Here is a 22,994-nt window from a genome sequence, read left to right as displayed (position 1 = left end):
ATGTTCCATTGATAAAAAGAATGTTTGAGAGTTGAAGCAGCCTTGTATTGATAGCGCTTCGTTGAATTTGTCTGTCTCTATTTATTACAAGTGAACTTGGCAATCGGTTGTCTTTTTCTGATGATAAAAATACAGACATTTAGAAGTTAAGCTCTGTTTTTGTCATGCATTGTCTGTCGTTCTAGTTTGGTTCGATAAATTCATTTTATACGTAAATTTCGGCATCAGCTTTTATTTCGATGTGATTACAATTCGTGCTGTAGTTATTAAACATTCTGCAACCAATATTGCTGTGTTTTTGTATACAATAACAAGTTGTATCCATTTTCAAATCATCTAATTACATGGTTGATGAACAATATCCTAAGAACGAGATCGTTGTTTTTTAGTGGTGTTAAAAGCTTGTACAAGTCACGTGTTAGCCTACCGTACGTACAAAAAGCTAGGATGGGTCTGTTATCTGAAGGGAATCCTCTGACTTGGGAAGAAACGAAGGCGTTGGCGGAGCACGTCCGGCAACACGGCATCGAACAATTTATTAACCTGTACAAGAAACTGCAGGACCGCACTGGCGATGTACTCAAGTGGGGGGATGAGGTGAGTTTATTTTATATAATTATTACACAAATGTAGACCTTTCTGCTAACTGTAGCATTTTTAGTATTTACCATGCTGGAATAGATAAGCCAGAACATCAATATAATTTAAAATATATTTGTCCTATTTTCTTAAATCATACTTTTGACTATAGGAACAAAATTAGAACATCATGCTGATGGTAAATAATTTTTGTTTGTCATCACTAATCATCTGAAACATCAACTACTACTAAAAGACTACAAACCTAATTTACTCTTGTGATTGTACAGAGAGTATGATATTTATATTTGCTATTAAATATACAGATACAGGCCTAGCCTAGTTTGGGATCTACTTAATACCTAATTGGGTTAATCCTAAGTAACTTTGTACTTTTTCTGGTTTTATTCTCTAAGTTTTTTATCTTTGAACCTTGGTTACAGGTGGAATATATTATAGTTAAGTTTGATGATGAGAATCAGCGAGCAACAGTCAGCCTTAGGGCCAAGGATCTCCTACCAAAGTTGCAAGAAAAAGAACTTGCAGACCCACAGAGTAAGTTAATACATATCTTTATGAACTAAGGTTTAGATAGTTAGTGACTAATAGTAAAATAACATATTGCACAACCATTGCGCAATTCTTTAAAAAATATAGTTATTTTTTGCTTTGCTAACTGAATAAGAATCTAATAAGTACATTTATAGTATAAGAAAAGTTAATTATTTTGGAAGATTTAACTACCTTGGCACTCATTAATGTCAGTCATATACAATATTAATCCTTATATTTATTTCCACATACAGTTTTATAAACAGTTACCACAGTCTTAAAGCTTGTTTTAAATTTTTATTACCAAATAAATGGTGGTCGATTCAGGCTCTAAGTGGCTATAAGAAACAAAATATATGCTCGTAAAAAATATTTATAATATCATCATAAATCAATCAAGATACAGCACAGAGGCTGGTTAAATAATAATTAATAATTACAATGACCATGCATAATAATATACTAAGTATGATTAGCAAAACAATTCAGGGTCCTAGTGTATTCACAGAGAATGACAATCAATATTTTTACAACCAAGGCCATCATGATTCAAACATTGATGTGTTTTCTATACAAGTATAAACATCTAGCTATGAGTAACACTGACATGAAAATCCATACTGATTATTATCAATGTAGTGGTTTGTGTGACCTTACTCTACTGCAATAAATGTATCAATCATTTTTTTATAAACTCTATCAATTTATTCAGTCATATAAAGTATAAATACTTAAATAAACTTAAACACATTAATATCCCACTGCTAGGCGAGGGTCTTCTGTAATGAAAGAGGGTTCAGGCCTTAAGTTTACCATGCTGGCTTAGTGCAGTTACGGACTTTGCATACCTTTAAGAACTGTATAAAATATATACTTTTATAATGTGAGTGGCCCCCAGTATTCTACATAGATATAAAGACTTGGTTAATTAAGTGAACAAGTTAATGAAGATGATAAGACCTCCTTTATGAGTTGAGATAACCATGGCTTTGATATGAAGTACCTACAGCAATATAATTGTGATTTTAAATTGCCTACTTCATAATTATATACATTACTTTCATTGACAACATTGTTTACTAGTCTCTCAATTTGTCATAAATATTATTTATGTTTTTATTTTTTTCCCTCTGGTAATAAAAGATTAATTGTTTGTGAATAATAAGTGAAATCTTACAGAAATTGTTATGTGACACCTGTTTACCATAACAGTTGGTCTTTCAAAATATATGTTTTTCTTATCCTCAACTAGATGAGTAAGTCAATAATAAGGAAAATATTTGGGTTTTTCAAGATAGTAAGAAGGAAGGTAAAAATTTTATTTTAGTCTATCCTAGTTAACATTACGACGCAATAATTATAAGGTCGTAAAATAAGTTTGATCATTTTATGGATCACTAATTATCATGTAAAGACTACCACAAAAAGTATAAATGTTTGTAAAGTCGCGTTTCGTTATTTTTCCGCATGTTTTGCTAGATTTGTAATTGAGATAGTTAGGAAAGTCCTGAACTAATCATCATAGAGAAACCGACAAGATTTTTTCCTGGTTTATCGGAAAAGCCATATGTTTTATCAAAGTGCATATTATATAGTGAATGTTATCAATGTACATATAACATATTCGTAATACGCACGACGGAAGTGTCGCGTTGCATGTTTCATAAACTGACTACTTACTACAAGTGCTAATTTACAATTCATCAACACCATTGTGACCGCCTTCATTTTATTCCACTCTATGTACTAACTGACTGCAACGAGTTAAACTCGAGTTTACCATTGACGAAGTTAATATTTAAGGAAGTACTATCGAACAAACTGAATCATGACCCACCATGTGCTCATTTTCTAAAACGCGTCTATATACGCGTAGGTCGAAATTGGCTTGAACCTTTCGTTTCCTTGGTAATGAATTTGTTATCTGTCATTATTGCGACAAATCTTTGTTCGCCAATACAATAATGCTTTGTTACCGTTTTCAACAGGCTCCGTGGCGTAGTGGGTTGATGTTACGACTGCGACGCGTCAGGAGTGGGTTCGATACCCACTCAGAGCATGGTTTATTCGGCCATTATAGGAAATAATGAAACTATAAAAATTAAATAATATAGGGTAACCAGCATAGTTATTACCCGGTTAAGGAATTGATACACAATTTTGGTCAATAGTGTCTTTATTTAGTAAAACATTGACATAAACTCTATTATAAACGCAACTTAAATATTCTTTCTAAAAGAACATCAGTCCTTTGTTTCAATAACTTTATACTAATTCAATATAAAACACTTAAAAACCATAAATACTAGCGAATACTGTTAATTCAAATGTGTTATCCTTAACAAATATTGCAACAAACTTTTACTTTTTCTTTTCGAACTACACACCTGTCGCACAAACGTCGGACATGAGTTCTATAAATTAAAAATGTTACCAATATTCTAAAAATGACATATATCGCAATTAATTTGAACTGGTTACTTTAGAAATTAAAATAAAAGTATTATTCCTTAACATTGGCAATCACTGTATGATGGGCAATGACTGTAATGGTTACCCTAATCGTTTCACAGATTTCTAAATGACGTGCTATTTGATATTCGACACAAATAGGTTTTTTCGTAGTGAAAAGAGTTTAGACTATTCACATTCTACATTCAAATTAAGAGTGATTTATCGAAAACGTATCTACGCACTGTAATAACAAAGGTCAAAGTTGTATGTAGTCGTAGATACATCATAACACAGTCGTATGCATGTTTAAAATGTCCTAAGTGCAACTTTGACGATAGAGACCAAATTCTTACTGTTTTGACGGTGTCAAGCGAATTATCGGCAAAATGGGTCATGAATCAGTTGGTTCGATAGTACATAAGATTTAAATCACAGCTTTTTTGCCTCAGGAATCGCTTTATCTATTGGTAATAACCGCATGGTAAACTTTTCAGTAGACTTTGAGATTATTTTCAACAGACAAGCAGACGCGACGAGTGGCCTCAATTGTTTAATATGTAGTGATAGTAATTATGTATTGATAAAACTGTCACTCACAAATCACTGGGACAAAATATTATACCTACTGTAAAAAAAAGTCAAGGCACCTGCTTCAAAGCGGATAGACAACAACCTTCGCCTTGCTATCGTAAACGTTTCTCCATTCAAGCTGCCAACATGATTGTTAAACTATCTAAATAGTTGCATACTTGTAATTTGTTGACGTTAAATTACACACAGTTTGTTATCGCACATAGTAAACACGATGCTATTTGTAAAGGTGAATTTATATACCTACGTAATTTATATGTATGAACATTGCACTATGACTTATTACGATTGCAACAATAGGCTGATCTGCATCTAATATAAATAAAAAAATATTGATTTGTAGTAAAAATATCTTCGTATTAGTACCTAAAGTTAAACAAAGGACTCTTCAGTAGATTTCAATTGCTACTAAATTTCAATTAACTAGACAAGAACATCGCGTCAATTAAGTAATAGCTGCTATTCAATGAATAAATACTTACCTAAGATGTACCTACAGGGAGGCGAACTTCCGCATTGATATATTATTGAGATTGAAATGAGGATTATGGTGATACTTAAACAACTATTTACGCGTCTGATTAGATATAATTAATCCATTTATTCTGATGTGTAGGTATCCAATACATTAGTTAATCCTGTACTATAAGAAAAAATAGGTACGTTTGTGATCAATCTGCTAGAAGAATAAAATAATTCTTGTTTTAGACGTAAAATCTCTCTGGCGACCCGAGTATGGCGCGTATATGGTGGAAGGAACACCCGGGAAACCGTACGGTGGTCTCCTCGCACACTTCAACATCGTGGAGGCGAACATGCAGTTCCGCAGAGCTGAGGCGTCCGCATTCTTACACCCTGGTGAAGTTATCATGAGCATAACTAATTTCCCCAGGTAAAATATATTACCTACTTACTTTTTGCTAAATCTGCGTAACCTGTATTGATACCAAGGTTTTCTATTTCTATTTTTTTTTTAAACAACTCCCGCACTAAGAATTGCTCTTGTGTCGGGACTTTTACAAACATACAAACAACGGACACAAAGTACAACCAGACCCGAAACAATAATTTGTGGACCACACAAATAATTGACCCGTGTGGAAATCTAACCCACTACCTCCCGACGCAATGGTGGTGGTGGCCTAAACCACTGCGCCACGGAGGGATTTGTTTCTAATATTGTTGCATCCTTTAATAACTGCATTGTTTCCAGGCTAGGATGTCCGAATTTCACAAGCCCACCGTATCCTCCGACGCCCCACGAAGGCGTCACCAAGTCTCTCTTCTTCCCGGACGAAGGCATATTCCCGGGACACCCGCGATTCAAAACTTTGACTTCGAATATACGAAATCGGCGAGGAGAAAAAGTAGCCATCAATTTACCAGGTATGTATTAGAAAATAGGTATACATAGAATAGTGTTTATTCGTCTTTTATCTTTTTCATCTTCTTTCATACAATTTCATGTTATAATTAGTCACTAGAAACCACATTATATTGTCTTGTAAACAAAGCTCCCATTAAACTTGTCTCTTGTTCATTCAAACATAATAATGATGACAATAAAGTTTTACCTACAGATATTTGAATGACAAACTGTATTATTACAACTATGTAATTACCACAAGTACCAGTCATCATTAGTTGAGTGTAGTATAATACATATTGTATTGTGTTATCCCAATGTATTTTTTACTAAGAGTCATGGAGGAAAACCCTACATCATGTATAAATGACTAGACAACAACCTGCACATTGTGTGGCCTATATATTTTATGATGCATGATGATTTCCTTGTGTGAAGTCATCATAGTCATACCTTCTTACAGTTCATTCTTTAAACTGCTTGATATAATGACAGAGAATAAAATGAATCTGTTTCGATTCTTGGTCATATAGAGATAAAAGTAGATTTAAATCGGTGTTGGATAAAATAATGGTCACTGTGTAAATAAATAAGAATGCTGAAAAAGGATTATGAGTTATTTATTATACAGATAGTATCAGTGATAGGTTTTTATAAATGTCAGGTGTTTTAATGACAGATTGAATCAAGCAGCTTGTGGTGGTAATTACTCGATATGATATTGTGTATGTATGTACGTGCCCCCTTATTCCTAAAAATATATGAAGTTATGAAAGGCTTATAAAGTGTTTTGTTTCTTTAACTCCTTAGCGAAATGAAGAAGAGAAAACATATTATAGTAGTTTTTTAACTAAAATAGGTTTATAGTGTGTTTATGAATAAGAGGGTTAATCTTTAAATTCCTAGTGTTTCGTGATACCAACACGAAGATACCAGTGGACAACTCGTCTCAGTTAGAGCCCAACGCGGCGAAGCCTGACTGCGTGTACATGGATGCTATGGGCTTCGGCATGGGCTGTTGCTGCCTGCAGCTCACCTTCCAAGCGTGTTGTATCACTGAAGCACGCACGCTCTACGATCAACTTGCGCCACTCTGTCCTATCATGGTACGTTATTTGACACTGTTGATATATCTCAGACAGAGTTTCCGAACCTTTTTCTAGTGCGGTCCTCTAGTGCTACTTTATTGTGATAAGCGGACCCCTATAATAATAAAATAATTGCTCACTTGCTATTATTTGCAAAAAAGTTTCATGGATATGTTTTACTTACATGAATTAGTGTTTTTTCGTTACATGTATCTAGCGGCGTAGTTTTTATGTTGCCTGCGGACCCCCTGAAGCAGGTCCGCGAATCCCAGGGTAAATCCCTGATCTAAGACAAAGCTTACAGCGGTATAATCAGAATTATAGTTTGAAACCGTTGTCTATTTTCAAGCAGCTCGTTCCACGGACTATTTGCGTGTAAAAAACATCCATTAATTCATGTTGATTGGTCTCCCGTTACAGTTGCTTTATCAGAATTAATTAAGCGTAAGCGACATGCGGCAGTACATTGACGCAGCTTATTTAAAAACTGTCATTAGTTTCGTTTTCATAGACTTAGGTCTCAGTCGACAACGCAAAGGTCACAGAAGAGATCGATTATACTTATTACATTATACGCTGTAATTAACAACTCACTGATAAGATTACCAACAATGAGTTAATTAGGAATCACTACTAATAAATGTGCTCGATTGTAAAAACTGTTACTTTTTATTACTAAAATCTTATTACTATAAAAATTTCGCCTCTTATAGTTAGGTACTAGTTTCAATGAAGAAAATTTAAAGCATTTTTTAAAATTGTCACTTCTAGTTCCGGTTCATCCGGTATCAACATTTCTTTTAGTAATTGAATTTAGTAGATAGGTGGACAACCAACAAAAAAATTAGTCGATGATTTTGTTCAGTCAGTCAGTGTTTCGTCACGCACGATCAGATATCGCCGAGGACATGAAATATTATTATTTTACACAAAATCTCTAAAAACAACCTTGTCTTTTTAGCCATGAAACGGGAATAAACCTTTGTGTACTATTTTTCTCAATTTAACGTATAATTTTTGTACTCAAAAGCAGTTCCTTCTGTACCGGATTTTAGTTAATTTCTTCGATAGATTTTTATATGGTATGTGTTATTGTGATACAGTTGGCTCTATCAGCGGCGTCGCCGATCTACCGCGGGTTCCTCACAGACGTGGACTGTCGTTGGAACGTGATCTCTGCGTCGGTGGACTGCCGCACGCGCGAGGAGCGCGGCCTCGAGCCGCTCAAGAACAACAAGTTCCTTATCAACAAGTCCCGCTACGACTCCATCGACTCGTATCTCTCGCCTGATAATGAGAAGTGAGTGCTCTTCTTATGCTACAAACATTCTTGAGCTGTACGTAGTTCCAGTGGCAGTTATACCAAAGGCATATTGATACAGTACCTACATTTGTGATACAATAATAACTCGGCTACCTTTAGTTGTAGTATGGAAATCGGGTCACGCGCGCTGTGCTTTACCTACAAAGCACGCAACCATTGATCTTATGTTTTTTTTGTGTAATCCTTTGTGTGTGAAAATATCAAATCAGATCCGGCCGGATTAGCTCAGGCCCACGTACAAAACTATTCAAATATTTTTTCTACATTTCACTAATTATTTTTTTAAATACTGGCAACACTAAAGACACGACCCGTATAATTACTAAAGCCATCTAGTACCTATCAAGAACCTTCATCATGGCTTTATATATTGTTGTCAGGTACAACGACATAGACATAGTGCACGACAAGGCAATATACCGGCGACTGCGCGAGGGCGGCATCGATCACCCGCTCGCGCTGCACGTGTCGCATCTCTTCATCAGAGACACTGTCTCGCTATTCTCGGAGAAAGTGCACCAGGATGACAAGAATGACTCGGACCATTTCGAGGTAAGTACTTTGTAGTATTTTAGAGCATACGTGCACGAATTTCTACAGCGCGCACGTAGACGTCTTTAGTAGTTTCGAATTTATGTTCAAAAAATTATATCATTAAGTATGCATTAAAGGGTTAAAATATTTCGTGCGACAAGCTACTTAAATCTATTGAAGGTAAAATGTACACTAACAGAAAACACAAGATTTATGAGCTTTCATAAACCTTCGCGAGATAATATCGAGTTTTTTAGCGCGGAAGATTCAAAGATTTTTAAGCGATTCTATGTTATTGTATAATAATCAATACTATTTATTTTCAGAACATACAATCAACAAACTGGCAGACGATGCGCTTCAAGCCGCCGCCGCCCAACTCGTCGATAGGTTGGCGCGTGGAGTTCCGTCCGTGCGAGGCGCAACTCACCGACTTCGAGAACGCCGCCTACGTGTGCTTCGTCGTACTACTCACTCGCGTCATACTCTCCTACCACCTCAACTTCGTCATGCCGATTAGCAAAGTAAGATACATATCTACGCGAAATTTCACTTATCTGTAATTGCTAAGGATAAAAGCTGTCGGCTGTTTAATAATATTGTCATTTTAAAGATAATTATGGCGCCCAACAAGGTCGAATAGCATGCGCGGATAATGACTTATGCCTGATAAAACTTTATTATTTCTTGAACATCGTGATGCAACCTTGCATGCCTAAGATTTATTTAGTACAATTGTGTGCCTCTAGTGGTGGCCTCAATGCCTAAGCCCTCCCTCGTTGCGGGAGGAGACCCTTGCCCAGCAGTGGGACATTAATGGATTTAATTTATTATTATTATATGTGTTCCCAGGTGGATGAGAACATGCAGCGCGCTCAGCGGCGAGATGCGTGCCTCAGTCAGAAGTTCTGGTGGCGGCGCGACGTGGGCGCCCCCACAGACCTCGCCAAACAAAACAATGACCCCAAGCTAGAGTCCGACCTCTACGCTGAGATGACCATCGACGAAATTGTCAATGGCAAGGTAAAAGTTTTGCAGTATTATACTCGCTAATTATTAACTAAACTATGCGAATATGCATACTGCTAAATGTATGACACTGGCTGTATTCCTGCTAAGCTTGTATTAGATATTAAGTAAAGAGAAATTATATTTAAGTGAGGTATAAATATCTTTAAAAACAATAATTAGGTGCTGTGCTGAGTAGTAGTGTGACCACGACAATCACGAGGTCCTGGGTTCGATTCCCGTATAATGCACAATGTAATTAGGCGCAGTGTATGAAGTATGTATGTGAAACTAATAATTGACACAATCACGATTTTGAAAGAAGTATAATCATATAAATATCACAGTGAAATATTTTAAACAAGGACTTATCAATCTCGATGTTTATCATTAGACGAGTAGCATAAAACACACTCAAGATAATCTGTTTGATTGCCTCTCTTGTATTGTTATGAGCTCACACCGGAACAGAGCCGTGATAACACAGTTGATATTTAGAAACATATTTAAAAGATAAAATGCGAATATCTAAGAGTGTAGCAGATTTTGTAAACACACAGTATTTGATCTTGCTAATGTTATAGGAAATAGAACAAATTTACCAACTAATCTATCAACTACTTTTATTAACACAATCGCTAGAAATACTTACATTTGTTAAAATGGTATTATATAATAACATACAATTCTTCAATACGAAATTTCTATAATTATGAATTTGAATGCATGTCGGTATGTTAATTTGTACAGGATGGTATATTCCCGGGTCTGATCCCGCTGATCGAGTCGTACCTGTCGGGCATGGACGTGGACGCGGACACGCACTGCTCCGTGCAGCAGTACCTCAAGCTCATCCAGCGCCGCGCCTCGGGCGAGATCTCCACCATGGCCACCTGGATGAGGAACTTCGTCACCACGCACCCACAGTACAAGTGAGTTATAACAAATATTTAGTAGTGGTTAGGGTAACCCCTTATGGTATTAATCTAATGTATTTTACAGCCTTTACATATTCTGCACGTATTTTCTCGCACGTGCAATAAGAGCGTATGCGCCTGTTCTAGACGAGTGTATAATTTCTGATCCTGTGCTTTGAGATTGCCATTTTTGTCAAAGAAACATATGATCTTAAACTAAAGTAAATATTCTTTGGATATAAAATTCAAAATAATTTTGTTTTTGTTTACAGAAAAGACTCGGTCGTATCTGAAAAGATAAACTACGACCTACTGAAAACCGCGTGTGATATACAAATGGGCAAGATCGCGGCGCCGACACTGCTCGGCGGCAGCACCGTGTCCAAGACCAACGAAGACATTCCCAAAGCCTTCAGCAAGATGATGAGCAAGGACTGTTCCTAACACGCCGCGTGCCTTCAACCCCCTGCCTATACTTGTTGTTATCTAATTAGAGTTGCCTTACGTTGTTTACTCTTGTGACGAGATTTATCCAAGACAGCATCGCTACCCTACTGTGTTATAGTATTAACGTGTAACATTCGTCACAGGGTACAAGCTAAATCTTATGTGTTTTCTTACATTCCCTAACGTTCTGTGTCGTGCACGTTGACTTCTGCCTTGTGACGAACATTGCGCGCGTTAGGTGAGTGATGTCTAACATTTATCACACGAGTTATTTAGAGTATAGATCCCAACGTGACCTTACCTTAGAATTAAAACTATAAATCTCGCAGTTTATTAAATAAATTACTGTTTTAGACGGAACTTCATTGAGTTCTGTCCGTAGTTCTAAATTCGCGTTATGTGATCGTATAACATTAGAATTCAACCATATTTAATATTGGATAATAATGTAACATCTACAATGATGATCATTTTGCGCGATATAAATTTGATATAGTTAAATCATATTACGATTATGTTATAAATAATTTGTTAATTTTCGTTATAAGGCCATGACTTATAAATCTCAGGCAACAAGATACGTGCTACTTAATATAGTACTTATTCAACTCAGGGTTATTTGTACCTTTAGATTTAACTTTGACAGTCTTACACCCAATTTGTATTTATTGTTTAGTTACTTAATGGCGCATACGATAATATGCGTCACCTAGCATTTAAAACAGTATTAGCTCAAACATTTCCAAACCAGTGCTTAACAAATTAATATTGAGCCCAGACTTAAATAGAAATGAAAATATTATAAAGAATGGTTGTGAATGCAGTGAACAGTAGTGTACTCTTTGAGGAAGTGACGAAGAGTGTCAGTGTTTATGATATAACGTAACTACAGCTTAACTTGTAATTATTTAAACTTATTCACCATTTAATATTATCGTATATTATACGGGATAAATATATTTCGTTTACGTACTTTGATAAACTGTGACTATGTTTAATAATATGACGATATACAGAATACAATTGGAATATCCTATTGCGCATGAAATTGTATATATTTATGACAATATTTATATTAAAGCCCCAGTTTAGAAAGTCATCAAAATTGTATACTTACCTAGTAAGTTTGACCTTAAGGTTAAACACTATATACATTTGCAGTACAATGTGTTACAATGCAGTCAGTAAACAATCTTCAGCGTCGTCGCTTACGGCCGTAGTTGCGGCAAGGCGACAGCTTTAGAAATACTGTTACCGAATTAATTATGACAAGAGCAAATATATACGTCGCTCGTTTTGAAAATCAAAATAACTCTTGATACAGTATCATTTTTGTACTGCAAATGTGTTTTATATAATGTGGTGTTAATGGTTACTTAGAATTAATTATGAACCAGGATTTAACAATTTATTAAATTGAGTGATTCTGCTATAAAACCCATACAGCACAAAATTACTTTTTGTTAAAGTTTTATTTTTATAATTTTAGTAATTTTAATTGTGGATTATTTTGTTTACATTGTGAACTATTTTTATGTAATTTGTTATATTGTTCACTGTTAGTGAGGTTTTTAATTACTATAGCATATGCATTCAATAAAGTTATTTAATTGTTTGGATATATTTTATTATTAACAAAATGTTTCTAATAAAGTTAACAAGAATGTGTGAAATGATAAGACAAAGTTGAATGGTAAAAATCACTTATATTTAGAATTTATCGACAAGTTGCAATATGTGTTGCTGCTCTTGTTGGCGCCAGTCTTCGCTGCCGGCGTCGCCGAGGTTGCCCGCGTATTCTATAAGAATAATTTTCAGTTTAGTATAATATTAGATTCTGAAACTTGCTTATAATAGATACAGAGTACGCGGGAGTTAACGATAATAAAAGGAATTTGTTTGTATAGTAAAGTGAAAATGATATTTACCTCTCATGACGTGTCTTATAATCTTGAGAGATCCACCGCGTAGGGACAGCACGCGTTGCACTCGCTGCTTTATCGTCGAAGGACCAGCAGTGCATACCTAAAAAATAAGAGACATTTCAGTTTCATCCCGGGTTAATGTCAATGTAAGTCTTGTTTTTATTTTCTTCACCGGAAAAGGTTTGGCGTGTTTCCTAGGGCAAAGGATGACAAAGTTATTTTCATGTCAATATTTACCTCTAATATAATTCTGTCGATGAGCTGTAATGTGAAAAGGCCGCCCGACAGTCGTCTTAGGTATTGAGCGTCATCATCCAAGTCTTCATCTTCTTGCTAGAAGTAGAAAGACGAAATTAGAACATACTTCATAAAAGTTATTACTGATATTTAAGCTTTTTCTAATATGTGTTGTATTTTTCTTTACCTCCATCTCTTTCTCTGTACGATCAACTTTATCCATATACTTAAAATGTAACTCTAGCAGTCTGTCAACCTTCTCGAGGTCGTTTTCAGTGAATTTCGCCAGCAGTCGCTGTCTCTGACTCCCTTGACAGTTTCGCAACATTGATGCTATTATAGACACCACGTGCTCTGTGAAAAAAAAAACATTATAAACGATAAAATTAATAACAAGGAAAGGTACGCAACGCAAGCGACCGAATTAACGTCGCAGGAAGGGTAATTAGAGTTGTGTTTTTACGAACCTTCATGTTGATCCACAGTTAAGATTCGCTTTCGTTTAGGAGTCTTCATGAACAGCGGGAACACAGTACGTAATCCCAGTATGTCTACAAACTTATTGCAGTTGTCGCGACCTTCGGGGCCCGCTAGGGCGTGGTCGAGAACTTTTAGAGATCCATTTCGAGACATTTTCTTTTCCCTGAAATAAGACATTTTAGATTACTCCAACTGAATTTTAATAAAGCTTCAAATTATCCAATGCAAATGAAGATTAGCGAAATTTGCTGCCCATTTTCGCTACTAAGGGATAGAGCTGATAAAACGAAATAATGTTTACCTAAGCATAAGGTTCATAAGCTGCAACCCTTCACCGCGCAGGAACCGGTCGCGGTTGGATGGCTCCATGAGCGCACAACATAGTGAGTCAAACATGTTTTCCATCGCTTCTTGCTCCTCGGCGCCAGCGGGATCATTGCGTTTATAAAACTGCAACATTATAAAAGCTATAATAAACTTATCAAAAAAGGTAAATTTACCTCACTTTGAACAACAAAAACCAACGAATCTGACTTAAGACTTAAATTAAAAGCGTGTTTTTTTTTCTTAGCTCTACAATAAGAACAGTTAAAAATTAACATTAAAATTTACTAATTTGTACATACCGCTAACTGTTGTAGAAGAACATCAATGCCATCAAGCTCTCCCAACATCTTTCTGTTGTCTGGCGTTGTTTGCAATAAAATCGACAATATTTCCGTAGCATACAATTTGTTTCCGTCAAAAGGCACTTTTAGCTAGAAAATAAAACGAAATATTAAAATAAAAATAGGTACATTGAATTGCAAGCGATTTTTATATAAATATAAATGGTGTACCTTCAGTCTTTTGAGTATCCACTGCAAAAAGCCTTGTTTTGCTACTTCTGAGCACAGTTCTGGTCTGAATTCTGTTAGATTTTCTACAATACCTGTACCAAAGAGTAACAAAAATGGGATTCACATGTGAACTTTAAAAAAGGCCAATAGCTCCAAAGCAGTTCATACAAGATCATATTTCAGTACCTAGTGTGTTGTGTACAGCATCTCTTTCATCGGGAACCTGTTCATCTAGCCTGGCCAAGTTGTGAAGGAGTAGTGCCGGTGCCTCAGCCTCAGCTAATGCATTGATTAACTCTTCAGCACCCTCCTCGCTCTCATGAAGAATATCCACATCTGTTAGTTCCTGTGAAAATGTTGAAGTTAGATATTATGTCATATTGTCTTTGAAAATGTTAAAATCTCTTACACATTACAAAGAAAACATAAGTGGTCTTGAACTCACAATGGCAGTATATAATTTTATTAGTAACTCGCACCAATAGCTTCTTAGAGACCGGCTATGCTTGCAACTGACATTAGTAAAAAAAATATATGTATCAAATCCTGGTACTATATTCAGTACTAACCTGTAACAGATTAACAACTTTTGTAGAAATGTCAGTGTTGTCATGTGATAGTAATTCCAGTAAAGAGTTTATACACTTCAGTTCTACCAGCAAGGGATACTGGTCTGGCACAGTGGCTACTGCACTCAAGTCCTGTGAAAAAAGAAAATCAAAACTGCCTTAGCAAAAGATAATACACATACACTCTCTTGATTTAAACGAGTACACAACTTATGTTTAATAAAAAATTGATTGAAAACTTAAATAATTTGAACTCTTGATACAAATGCTAGAATTATGATACTATACTCAGACCATTACAAAGCTGCAAACTACATCATAATCAAAAGAATCATAGAAATGTGACAATGTGTAAGTGTGAACAAGAGACTCCGATAAAATAACATGCCTTAGTTTGCATATTTGAAATGGGCTGATTATAAAATATCTAAAACATTACCTGTAATGCTTCATGTAAATCTATTTCACTGTCCATAAACTTTTCAGGTTGATCTGGAAACTTGATTCTCATCTCTCTGTTTTTAAGAGCTTTCTTCTCAAAATTTAACACTAATTTCTTAACTGCTGTCTCATCAAGAACATCACCCTGTGAATAAAAATGGAAAAATTATGATTTGCATACACTAATCATTCTATATCAATAACAATATATATATTTGTGTATCATTTAAGTCACATAAACTTAGTACCCAGTACTGATAAGAATTATTCATACTCCACATAAATATTAAAAGCAAAAGCAGTATACTTATTACTCTAAAAACTATCTTCATTCAAACAACTAAAAGTAAGGAATAATACTAACCTCTGTAGCTTCTGTTTCAACAAATCTTAGAATATCTTCTCTCTCCTTATCTGTTATCGAAGGTTCTTTAGGAAGAACTTTACTGGCAGTAAGCAGAATGTGATCTGATTTGGATCTTCCCATGCGGCGTAACTTCGATGCCTTCGCCTGGTCTTCATCGGAGTCGCTATCTTCTTCATTAGGCCGCTTAGGTGTTGGTGTGGGCTGATGAAAAACGGAAGCAATGAATTAAAATAGAATACAGATGAATAAATATACATTATAATAGTTATTAACCTCCGTTTATTGCCAAAATGTCTAAGGAATGTAAACAAAAGCGGCTTCTAACAAGATAGAAGATTCATATAAATTTTACCTTGAATGAAAGTAGCTCTCCAACGTCCATGGCTCTAATTCAATATTTTACAGATAGCCTACGAACACAAGTATTTCATGTGATTGATTCTTTATATCATTTAACAATAAACACCCAATTTCTGATTTGGATAAAAACGCTCTTGGTTGGGCGATATCAGAAATTGACAGACACATAAGTGACATTAGGGATTAGGGATGTGCATTGTTTATTTTAGTTGTAATCAAATATTTTTTACTGACATTCTCGACTTGCTCAATTTGGTTAATAAATTTACATCAAAAACAACCGAAAACATTATGTTATTTTTTTTAATATCTGTAAATTAAGCTTATTAACAATACCTACATAAGTTTCCGAAGAAATAACGTGCTAGAAAAAATTTGGTAGATTAATTATTTTAGTCGATTAAATCGGCTCATACGAAATTATTAATATTGAAAAAACATTAACATATTGTCTATAGCAAAGGGGAAAATTAGTTTAGGCGGTAAAACCATAACATTCAACTGAATTAGTCCTGTTATCATTATCATTATTTTCACATAGATTGAAGAAAATATTTAAACAGAGCTAAGTGAACATTATTCATAAATAAATTATCAGCAGTTAATTACAGTTGTATCAAAAAATCCTATAACACCACGCCAAATATGACCAACTTTATATCTAAGGTAACAGGATTCAGACAGTACTGACTATTGGGTGCTCAACAAAATAATATATACCTAACATATTATTGTGGTCACTGATAGCATACATTTATAATTAAATTAATTACCTTGAAATTGTTGCTTGACTCCCTGCTTTTCTATTGAGTTATTTATTTTTTATTCCCGTTTTCAGAACATTCCTAGACAAGCTAAGATGCTAGACACAAAAGGAATTCTAGAAATATTACACACTAACAATGACGTCAATATGCATGTGAAATTATTTTCTACATTATCTGCATATTTGGTATCAAATGTAAGATGATTTTTAACTAGTAGATTTAATATGCAATGCAAAGTATGGCCGGAATATATTATTTTTTTCAGAATCAGATGACCGTATGTTTGCTGTCCAAAATAGCTTAGATTTCCGCTGACCATAATAATAATGAATTTTTCAGGAAATTGATATCGACTTTATCATCACGTATAACACTTTATACGACAAAATCTGTAACGTGTTATCGAACAGTCCTCCAAGGAAAATGACCGTTACATTTAATTTTATATCGGCTCTTTTGTACGCTGTCGACGAGGACTCTCGCAGAGGGAAGAGCTTGCTGCTGTACGCTAAAAATATGATTCGTAGCAGTGGCTGTCTAGCTACCATGTGCGAGCTGTTCACAAGCTGTATGATGGTAAATTAAATAAAATTATTAATCATACCCACTGAATACAAGTCTCCAATCTATGCCCCGCTCTCCGTTTCATTATAATAATTCAATGATTACGTAAAATTTGAAAATAAATGTCAGCTTCAATTGATCAGTGGTACCTATCTGAATTGTGTTTGACGACATGGGTTCGATTTTTTTTATTAATAAATATAAGGTAGTTATTTCGATTCATGAACCTACCATTTTTTTTGTATAGCATCAAGATGCGTGGCGTTCACTTTGTCGATGTCTGTCTGAGACATGCCGTGGGGTAGAAGCGAATCAGAGCTACTGCACTCATCTAGTGCCGACGGTAAAGTATTTCATACAAATCGTACAATTCACACTCAAGCAGGAATTATGTTAAGTTAGTTAATAAGATTAAGCACCAACTGTGCTGATTCTACTTATTTTTTGTATGAGTTTTAACGCTATTGGATTGATAAACTACCGCTAAATTTACCTCAGAAACCGGAGGTTAGTCCCGTAGGTAGTAGTAGTAAGATAGTATCTCAAACCCTTATCTATAAGCCTCCTTGGAAATAAGGTCTGTAAATAGGGTTCAACAAACTAAATTTTACGTTCTTAAAATTGCAGTGCATAAAGAGATGCAGTCATATGAACATCGAAGTGTTCTTAGTGCTGCAAAGTTTGCTACGGAACCATAACAGAAATATTAATTTGTTTATTGAATGCAATGGAATATCAATAATTCAGAGGTAATTCATACTATGAAGTATTAACACTAGCAAAATAATACCGGTAAAACGGGGTTACTTTTGAATACAGGGGTTACTTAAAAATGAAAATGAGGGACAATTTAAGGTCAATTACACTATTAGAAATGCTACAATTTCATTCATAGCAATATTTAGTAACGAGAACAGGGAAAACTGAACACATCGCTAGCTTTACATGCGAGCTATACTTATTTTGAAAATCAAATTAATCCCAAATTTTCTTAAAGTATGTATATATATTATACCCCATTTTACGGTATTATTTTTTGTGATAATAACAGCTTCTATTGTTAGAGAGTTCCTACAGCACGAGGTGTGCCTGCAACTCCTGGCCGTATTAGTGCAGAGTTCCGCTCAAACTGCTCAAGTAGTACGTAACACCAATGTATGTGAACACTTGCGAGAGTTCTTACGGCTGTATGGACCACAATCACAGGTAACATGTCTGGTTTATTTACCTTTACCTCGGATTTTATTACTTACCTACGTTTAAACAAGCTGATTTTCTCTTTGGGAAGTGGCGACATCTATATTAGTTAATACGTAGATTTTAATTGTATTTACAATAAAATTGAGACAAACATATCTCTTCTTTTTAATGTCCTGACCAGCAATTGATATTAAAATTTGTCACTCATTCTCTAATTACAGTTGGGTCAATGGAGTACTGTTATTCTGTATTACGTGTTAGGACCAAAAGGTAAGACTATAGATTACTAATTGTCGTCTCTTAATGTATGATAACTATAAATAACATTGTTTTTTTTTCTTTGAAGGATCTTCTTACGTCCCTCCAGTAGATAACCAAATAAAAGAGGTCATAGAACCAAATAAAGAGAGAATAAAAGAAGCTATATTGCCAAACAAAACAATAAACAAATCGCTGGATAAAGAACCTAATTTAGAATATACTACCAATACGACCATATTTTTCCAAAACATAATGAAAGAAATAAATCACTGTGGTCCACAAAGTGATATAAAATATCTACAAGGCCTATTTCCAGCTGAAAACTCGAAATTAGAGGAACATAAGATTAAAACTCAACAAGTTTTGTTTCAAAACATATTTCAAAGAAACATGTTATCTAAACAGCCTGTATCGAATAACTTTTATAAATGTGAAGCAGGTCCCAAAATGAAAGCAAAAGATTTATCTTTTTCATTTCTTCAAAACCATGACAAAATAAATACAACCGCTACCACTGAGACGGGAAGTCGAAATACAGAACGTTTTGAAAGAACTGATCGAAGTAAGACTTTTAACACTCAAAGATTTCTTTTACAACAGTCTTCTGTGAAAGAGGAAAACAGGCGTCCTAGTACACCTGAGTTGATTGACTTCCAACCAATGTTTGTATCTACCCCCAAAAAACACTACACTAATAGAAGTATGAGGCGACATATGCACAATACATTGCAAAAGTCGATATCTATTTCGGTATTGGAGCATCAAGAAAAGCGAAAAATTCATAAAAGGAAAATTCGTCCTAAGCCTGTGAAAATTCTCAAACGAATTGATGAAAGTACTGACAAAGAAAATAAACGTTCCATCGGCGGCTGGTTCTTCGACACCATCAATGAGTCCTGCACCACACTAGTTAAAACTGTCAAAAATATATTTAAACCTAAAGTTAGTCTGGAAGAAACAAAAACAAGGACTGCAAATCGTATTTCAGATAAAGATTCATCAAATTGCAGCTACAGTTTCACTAATTATATGCGAAAGAGAGATGCGATATTAAAGCATGAATGTAGTAAGAAGTCTATTGGTTTCGACTTCAGTATGGAGTCTAATTCATGTAATACTTGTAACGATACTGTTGCACTCAAACACAAACTAGCTAATGACGAATATTTAAGGCAGACGGTGAGGAAGCTGAAACTAGGAATTAACTTGTACGGCTGCGATTTCAAGGTGATGATCGGTACCTTTATGTAATTAGTTCAATGTGATATAATGCTAATAAGACGTTTTCTTTTCACAGAAAATCTCCAAGCAACTATGGCCACAGCAAAGCTACATGACACCAGTGGTTCTGTACAATCTTTATCGAAAATTAATAATAAAGTAGCATGATTATTATTTATTATTGGTTTAATTTATTCATAAAAAAAATATTCTGTGCTATACTACAGTGCATAAATTACATAATCACATCACAAGTCCAGATAATAATAGAGAAAACTTTAAAGTTATAGTTTACTGTAAGCAGATTCGTGGCGCACCATATCCCTCGTGATGTCAGCAATAGTAGGAGTACCTACAAACAAATACCATTCATTATTATTTTTGTATCCATACTATCCTATTAATATGAAAAATAAGAAAGTTTGTGGGGATCGATGTATGTTAGATATTACATAAAAACTATTGATCGGATTCTGTTGAAATTCAGCATGCAGATCGTTGAAGACCTGTAGTCAAACTTAAAAGTCAAGCGACAACCTAAAATAATTACCCTCAGGTAGCTAAAACATTGCATGAAACTTTATTTGATGTGATAATGTTTAAAAAGAACTGAATATTTACCTGCAATTTGCAAAGTATATTCTAATTCTGTGCGGAAGATATCAAGCATTCTTTTAACTCCAGCCTGACCGCCGACAGTTAAACCCCACAAGGCAGGACGTCCAACGAACACCTATAAAATTAAAATTAGGAATTAAAAAAAGTAGAACCAATGTTTTTTATTAACCTCAATATTAGGTCTGTAAAGATCTTTTTCTCACCATTTTAGCACCGAGAGCTATAGCTTTGAAAACATCTGTGCCCGTTAGTACACCGCCGTCCAAATACACCTCGACATTGTAGCCCTTTACTGCTTCAACGATCTCAGGCAATGCTTCAATCTGTAAATGGTAGTAGATTAAATAACTTCCTTAATAGAATTTAAAGAATTTGGGGTCCTTTCTCTGCAAACGATCCGTGCACTATATCGACAGATCGTCGCCGTCATTTTAAACCCAAAAACTAGAGTAAGATATTTCACTGACGACAAAAACCTATTAAAATATGATTGTTCTAGAATATTTTCATATGAATTACCGATGCAGGAACTCCATCCAATTGTCTCGCTCCATGATTAGATACCAAAATTGCGGAACAGCCAGCCTCAATTGCCTTTACAGCGTCATCTCCTCGAAGGACACCTTTTGCGATGATTGGCAAGCTCGTAATACTGTTGACAAATGAGATACCATATAATAACAAATGCAATTTTTTAAGTTCACTGTATTTTGATCATATTTATTTTGTTTTTGTTACCTTTTCAGCCATTTGACTTCGTCCCAAGTCAGAGATTTGTCAAATAAGTTTTCAACGTACTTATTCAAACCACTACCACCGTCTGTACTTTGTATCTTTGTCGAAAGATGACCGTCGAAGTTCGCTAACCTATAACAGAAAATCAACACATACTTATTAGAAGCTTAACTTGTTAATTTATGTATGTATTGGTAGCCGGGACTTTACTTCTGTATACATATAAGTATCGATCAGATGGAAAACATACTTTTTCATACATTTGCTGCCTATCATATAGGTAATCGGAGATTTTGTCCCTTACCGCAGATGTGGTGGCAGAGTGAATTTATTTCTTACATCCGCTCGTCGTATTCCAAATAGCGGGGTATCGACCGTAAGAGCTATCGCCTTGAATCCTGCTATTTCAGCTCGTCGAACTAAGTTTCTAGTAACCTCCCTGTAAGCAGGTAAGACACGTGAATTATGTTTCTGAGATTACTTTGCCATAGAAATTAAAAGTTTAGAACTCACCGATCGTTATAAATATAAAGCTGGAACCACTTTGTGGCAGTGGGCGCAGCCTTAGCCACTTCCTCAATAGAACTCGTAGCAATGGTGCTCAGTGTGAATATTGTACCTGCTTCTTGAGCAGCTAGAGAACAATATACAAATGAAATAAATTACAATTCTAAAACTCTAGCAACTGTTTTTTAGAATACGGGAAGAAGTAAATCTTACCTCTGGCGTTAGCTAGTTCACCTTCTGGGTGAGCCATGCGTTGCATAGCAGTGGGTGATATACCAACAGGCATTGATACTTCGCTTCCTAACGCTCTTGTGCGAAGATCGCAACGCTCTACTCCTACCAAACATTTCGGGCGTATACGTAATCTGAAAGTACAAATTATAATTAATTATTCATCAAAAAAGTTCATCTGTTTCACTATTATATCTGTGAGTAAGGAAATACTATAACTACATTTTAATAGCCACTTCAAGAAGATAAGCAATAACTGTACACTGTACAGTCTACATTAGTGTACAATAATTACAAAGATGCGCAGAAACACTTACCTTTGAAAAGCTAATTTATTTTCAGCTAAGGTTTGTTCATCTGTGGCACCACTTTTGTAATAGTCACGAGCACCTTTAGGCAGCAATGATAGCGCCGCTTGCTCAATATCCTTAACACTTACGTATCTGTCCATGGCTACTAACTTGGACCCTTTACACTAAACTGTATAACTCGAACTTCATTTGCTATACAAATGAAAGATAACAAGATCTTCGTAAGTTATTTATCTTCATAAGTATTATGTATTAGGGCACAGGTCATTTTTGCCCCACTCCCAAGATTTATCAGCTGCTCATTTACGTCAATTACAAGTTTACGACAAGTATATATTTTATGAGATATGTTTGTATGCAACAATACTATGATTTCAACACATTAACACATACCTACCATTTAACGCAGGTCTTGTTCCCGACGGTCAAGTAAACAGAGCTAATCGATTAAAGCCAGCTCTAAGTAAAGGGAGAAGTTACTACTTACTTTACTTCCTTAAC

The 22,994-nt window shown here is 35.1% G+C and overlaps 4 protein-coding genes across 4 annotated transcripts; 2 read left to right on the top strand and 2 right to left on the bottom strand.

Annotated features, from left to right (window-relative positions):
* Positions 1–18: 18 nt before the first annotated feature.
* Gclc (glutamate--cysteine ligase) lies at positions 19–12,475 on the top strand. Its single transcript, XM_076126870.1, has 11 exons — positions 19–597; positions 1,023–1,134; positions 4,885–5,068; positions 5,390–5,562; positions 6,449–6,648; positions 7,734–7,930; positions 8,335–8,506; positions 8,815–9,012; positions 9,341–9,511; positions 10,247–10,428; positions 10,686–12,475. Exons 1-11 carry the CDS (start codon positions 352–354, stop codon positions 10,855–10,857), a joined length of 2,007 nt encoding a protein of 668 aa, XP_075982985.1. The 5' UTR covers positions 19–351; the 3' UTR covers positions 10,858–12,475.
* Positions 12,476–12,546: 71 nt separating this feature from the next.
* LOC142981169 (beta-catenin-like protein 1) lies at positions 12,547–16,232 on the bottom strand. The gene is made up of 13 exons (XM_076126880.1): positions 16,071–16,232; positions 15,716–15,919; positions 15,350–15,496; positions 14,911–15,042; positions 14,528–14,687; positions 14,342–14,433; positions 14,129–14,260; positions 13,804–13,952; positions 13,490–13,665; positions 13,210–13,376; positions 13,023–13,118; positions 12,789–12,885; positions 12,547–12,659 (listed from the first exon to the last, which is right to left on the bottom strand). The coding sequence occupies exons 1-13, from the start codon at positions 16,098–16,100 to the stop codon at positions 12,571–12,573; spliced, it is 1,671 nt and encodes a 556-aa protein (XP_075982995.1). The 5' UTR covers positions 16,101–16,232; the 3' UTR covers positions 12,547–12,570.
* Positions 16,233–16,723: 491 nt separating this feature from the next.
* Positions 16,724–20,254, top strand: LOC142986269 (uncharacterized). Its single transcript, XM_076134687.1, has 9 exons — positions 16,724–16,744; positions 16,917–17,039; positions 17,185–17,421; positions 17,657–17,752; positions 18,037–18,158; positions 18,474–18,615; positions 18,831–18,879; positions 18,956–20,097; positions 20,168–20,254. The coding sequence occupies exons 1-9, from the start codon at positions 16,724–16,726 to the stop codon at positions 20,252–20,254; spliced, it is 2,019 nt and encodes a 672-aa protein (XP_075990802.1).
* Hao (Hydroxyacid oxidase) lies at positions 20,247–22,711 on the bottom strand. Its single transcript, XM_076122619.1, has 9 exons — positions 22,500–22,711; positions 22,165–22,316; positions 21,958–22,078; positions 21,749–21,883; positions 21,448–21,576; positions 21,229–21,361; positions 20,913–21,032; positions 20,713–20,824; positions 20,247–20,443 (listed from the first exon to the last, which is right to left on the bottom strand). The coding sequence occupies exons 1-9, from the start codon at positions 22,631–22,633 to the stop codon at positions 20,376–20,378; spliced, it is 1,104 nt and encodes a 367-aa protein (XP_075978734.1). The 5' UTR covers positions 22,634–22,711; the 3' UTR covers positions 20,247–20,375.
* Between the last annotated feature and the right edge of the window lie 283 nt (positions 22,712–22,994).

The sequence above is a fragment of the Anticarsia gemmatalis genome, chromosome 2 (genome assembly GCF_050436995.1).
Source record: "Anticarsia gemmatalis isolate Benzon Research Colony breed Stoneville strain chromosome 2, ilAntGemm2 primary, whole genome shotgun sequence".
Classification (NCBI taxonomy): domain Eukaryota; kingdom Metazoa; phylum Arthropoda; class Insecta; order Lepidoptera; family Erebidae; genus Anticarsia; species Anticarsia gemmatalis.
The sequence above is the reverse complement of the archived record's forward strand: the minus strand, read 5'-3'. Positions and strand labels throughout refer to the sequence as shown.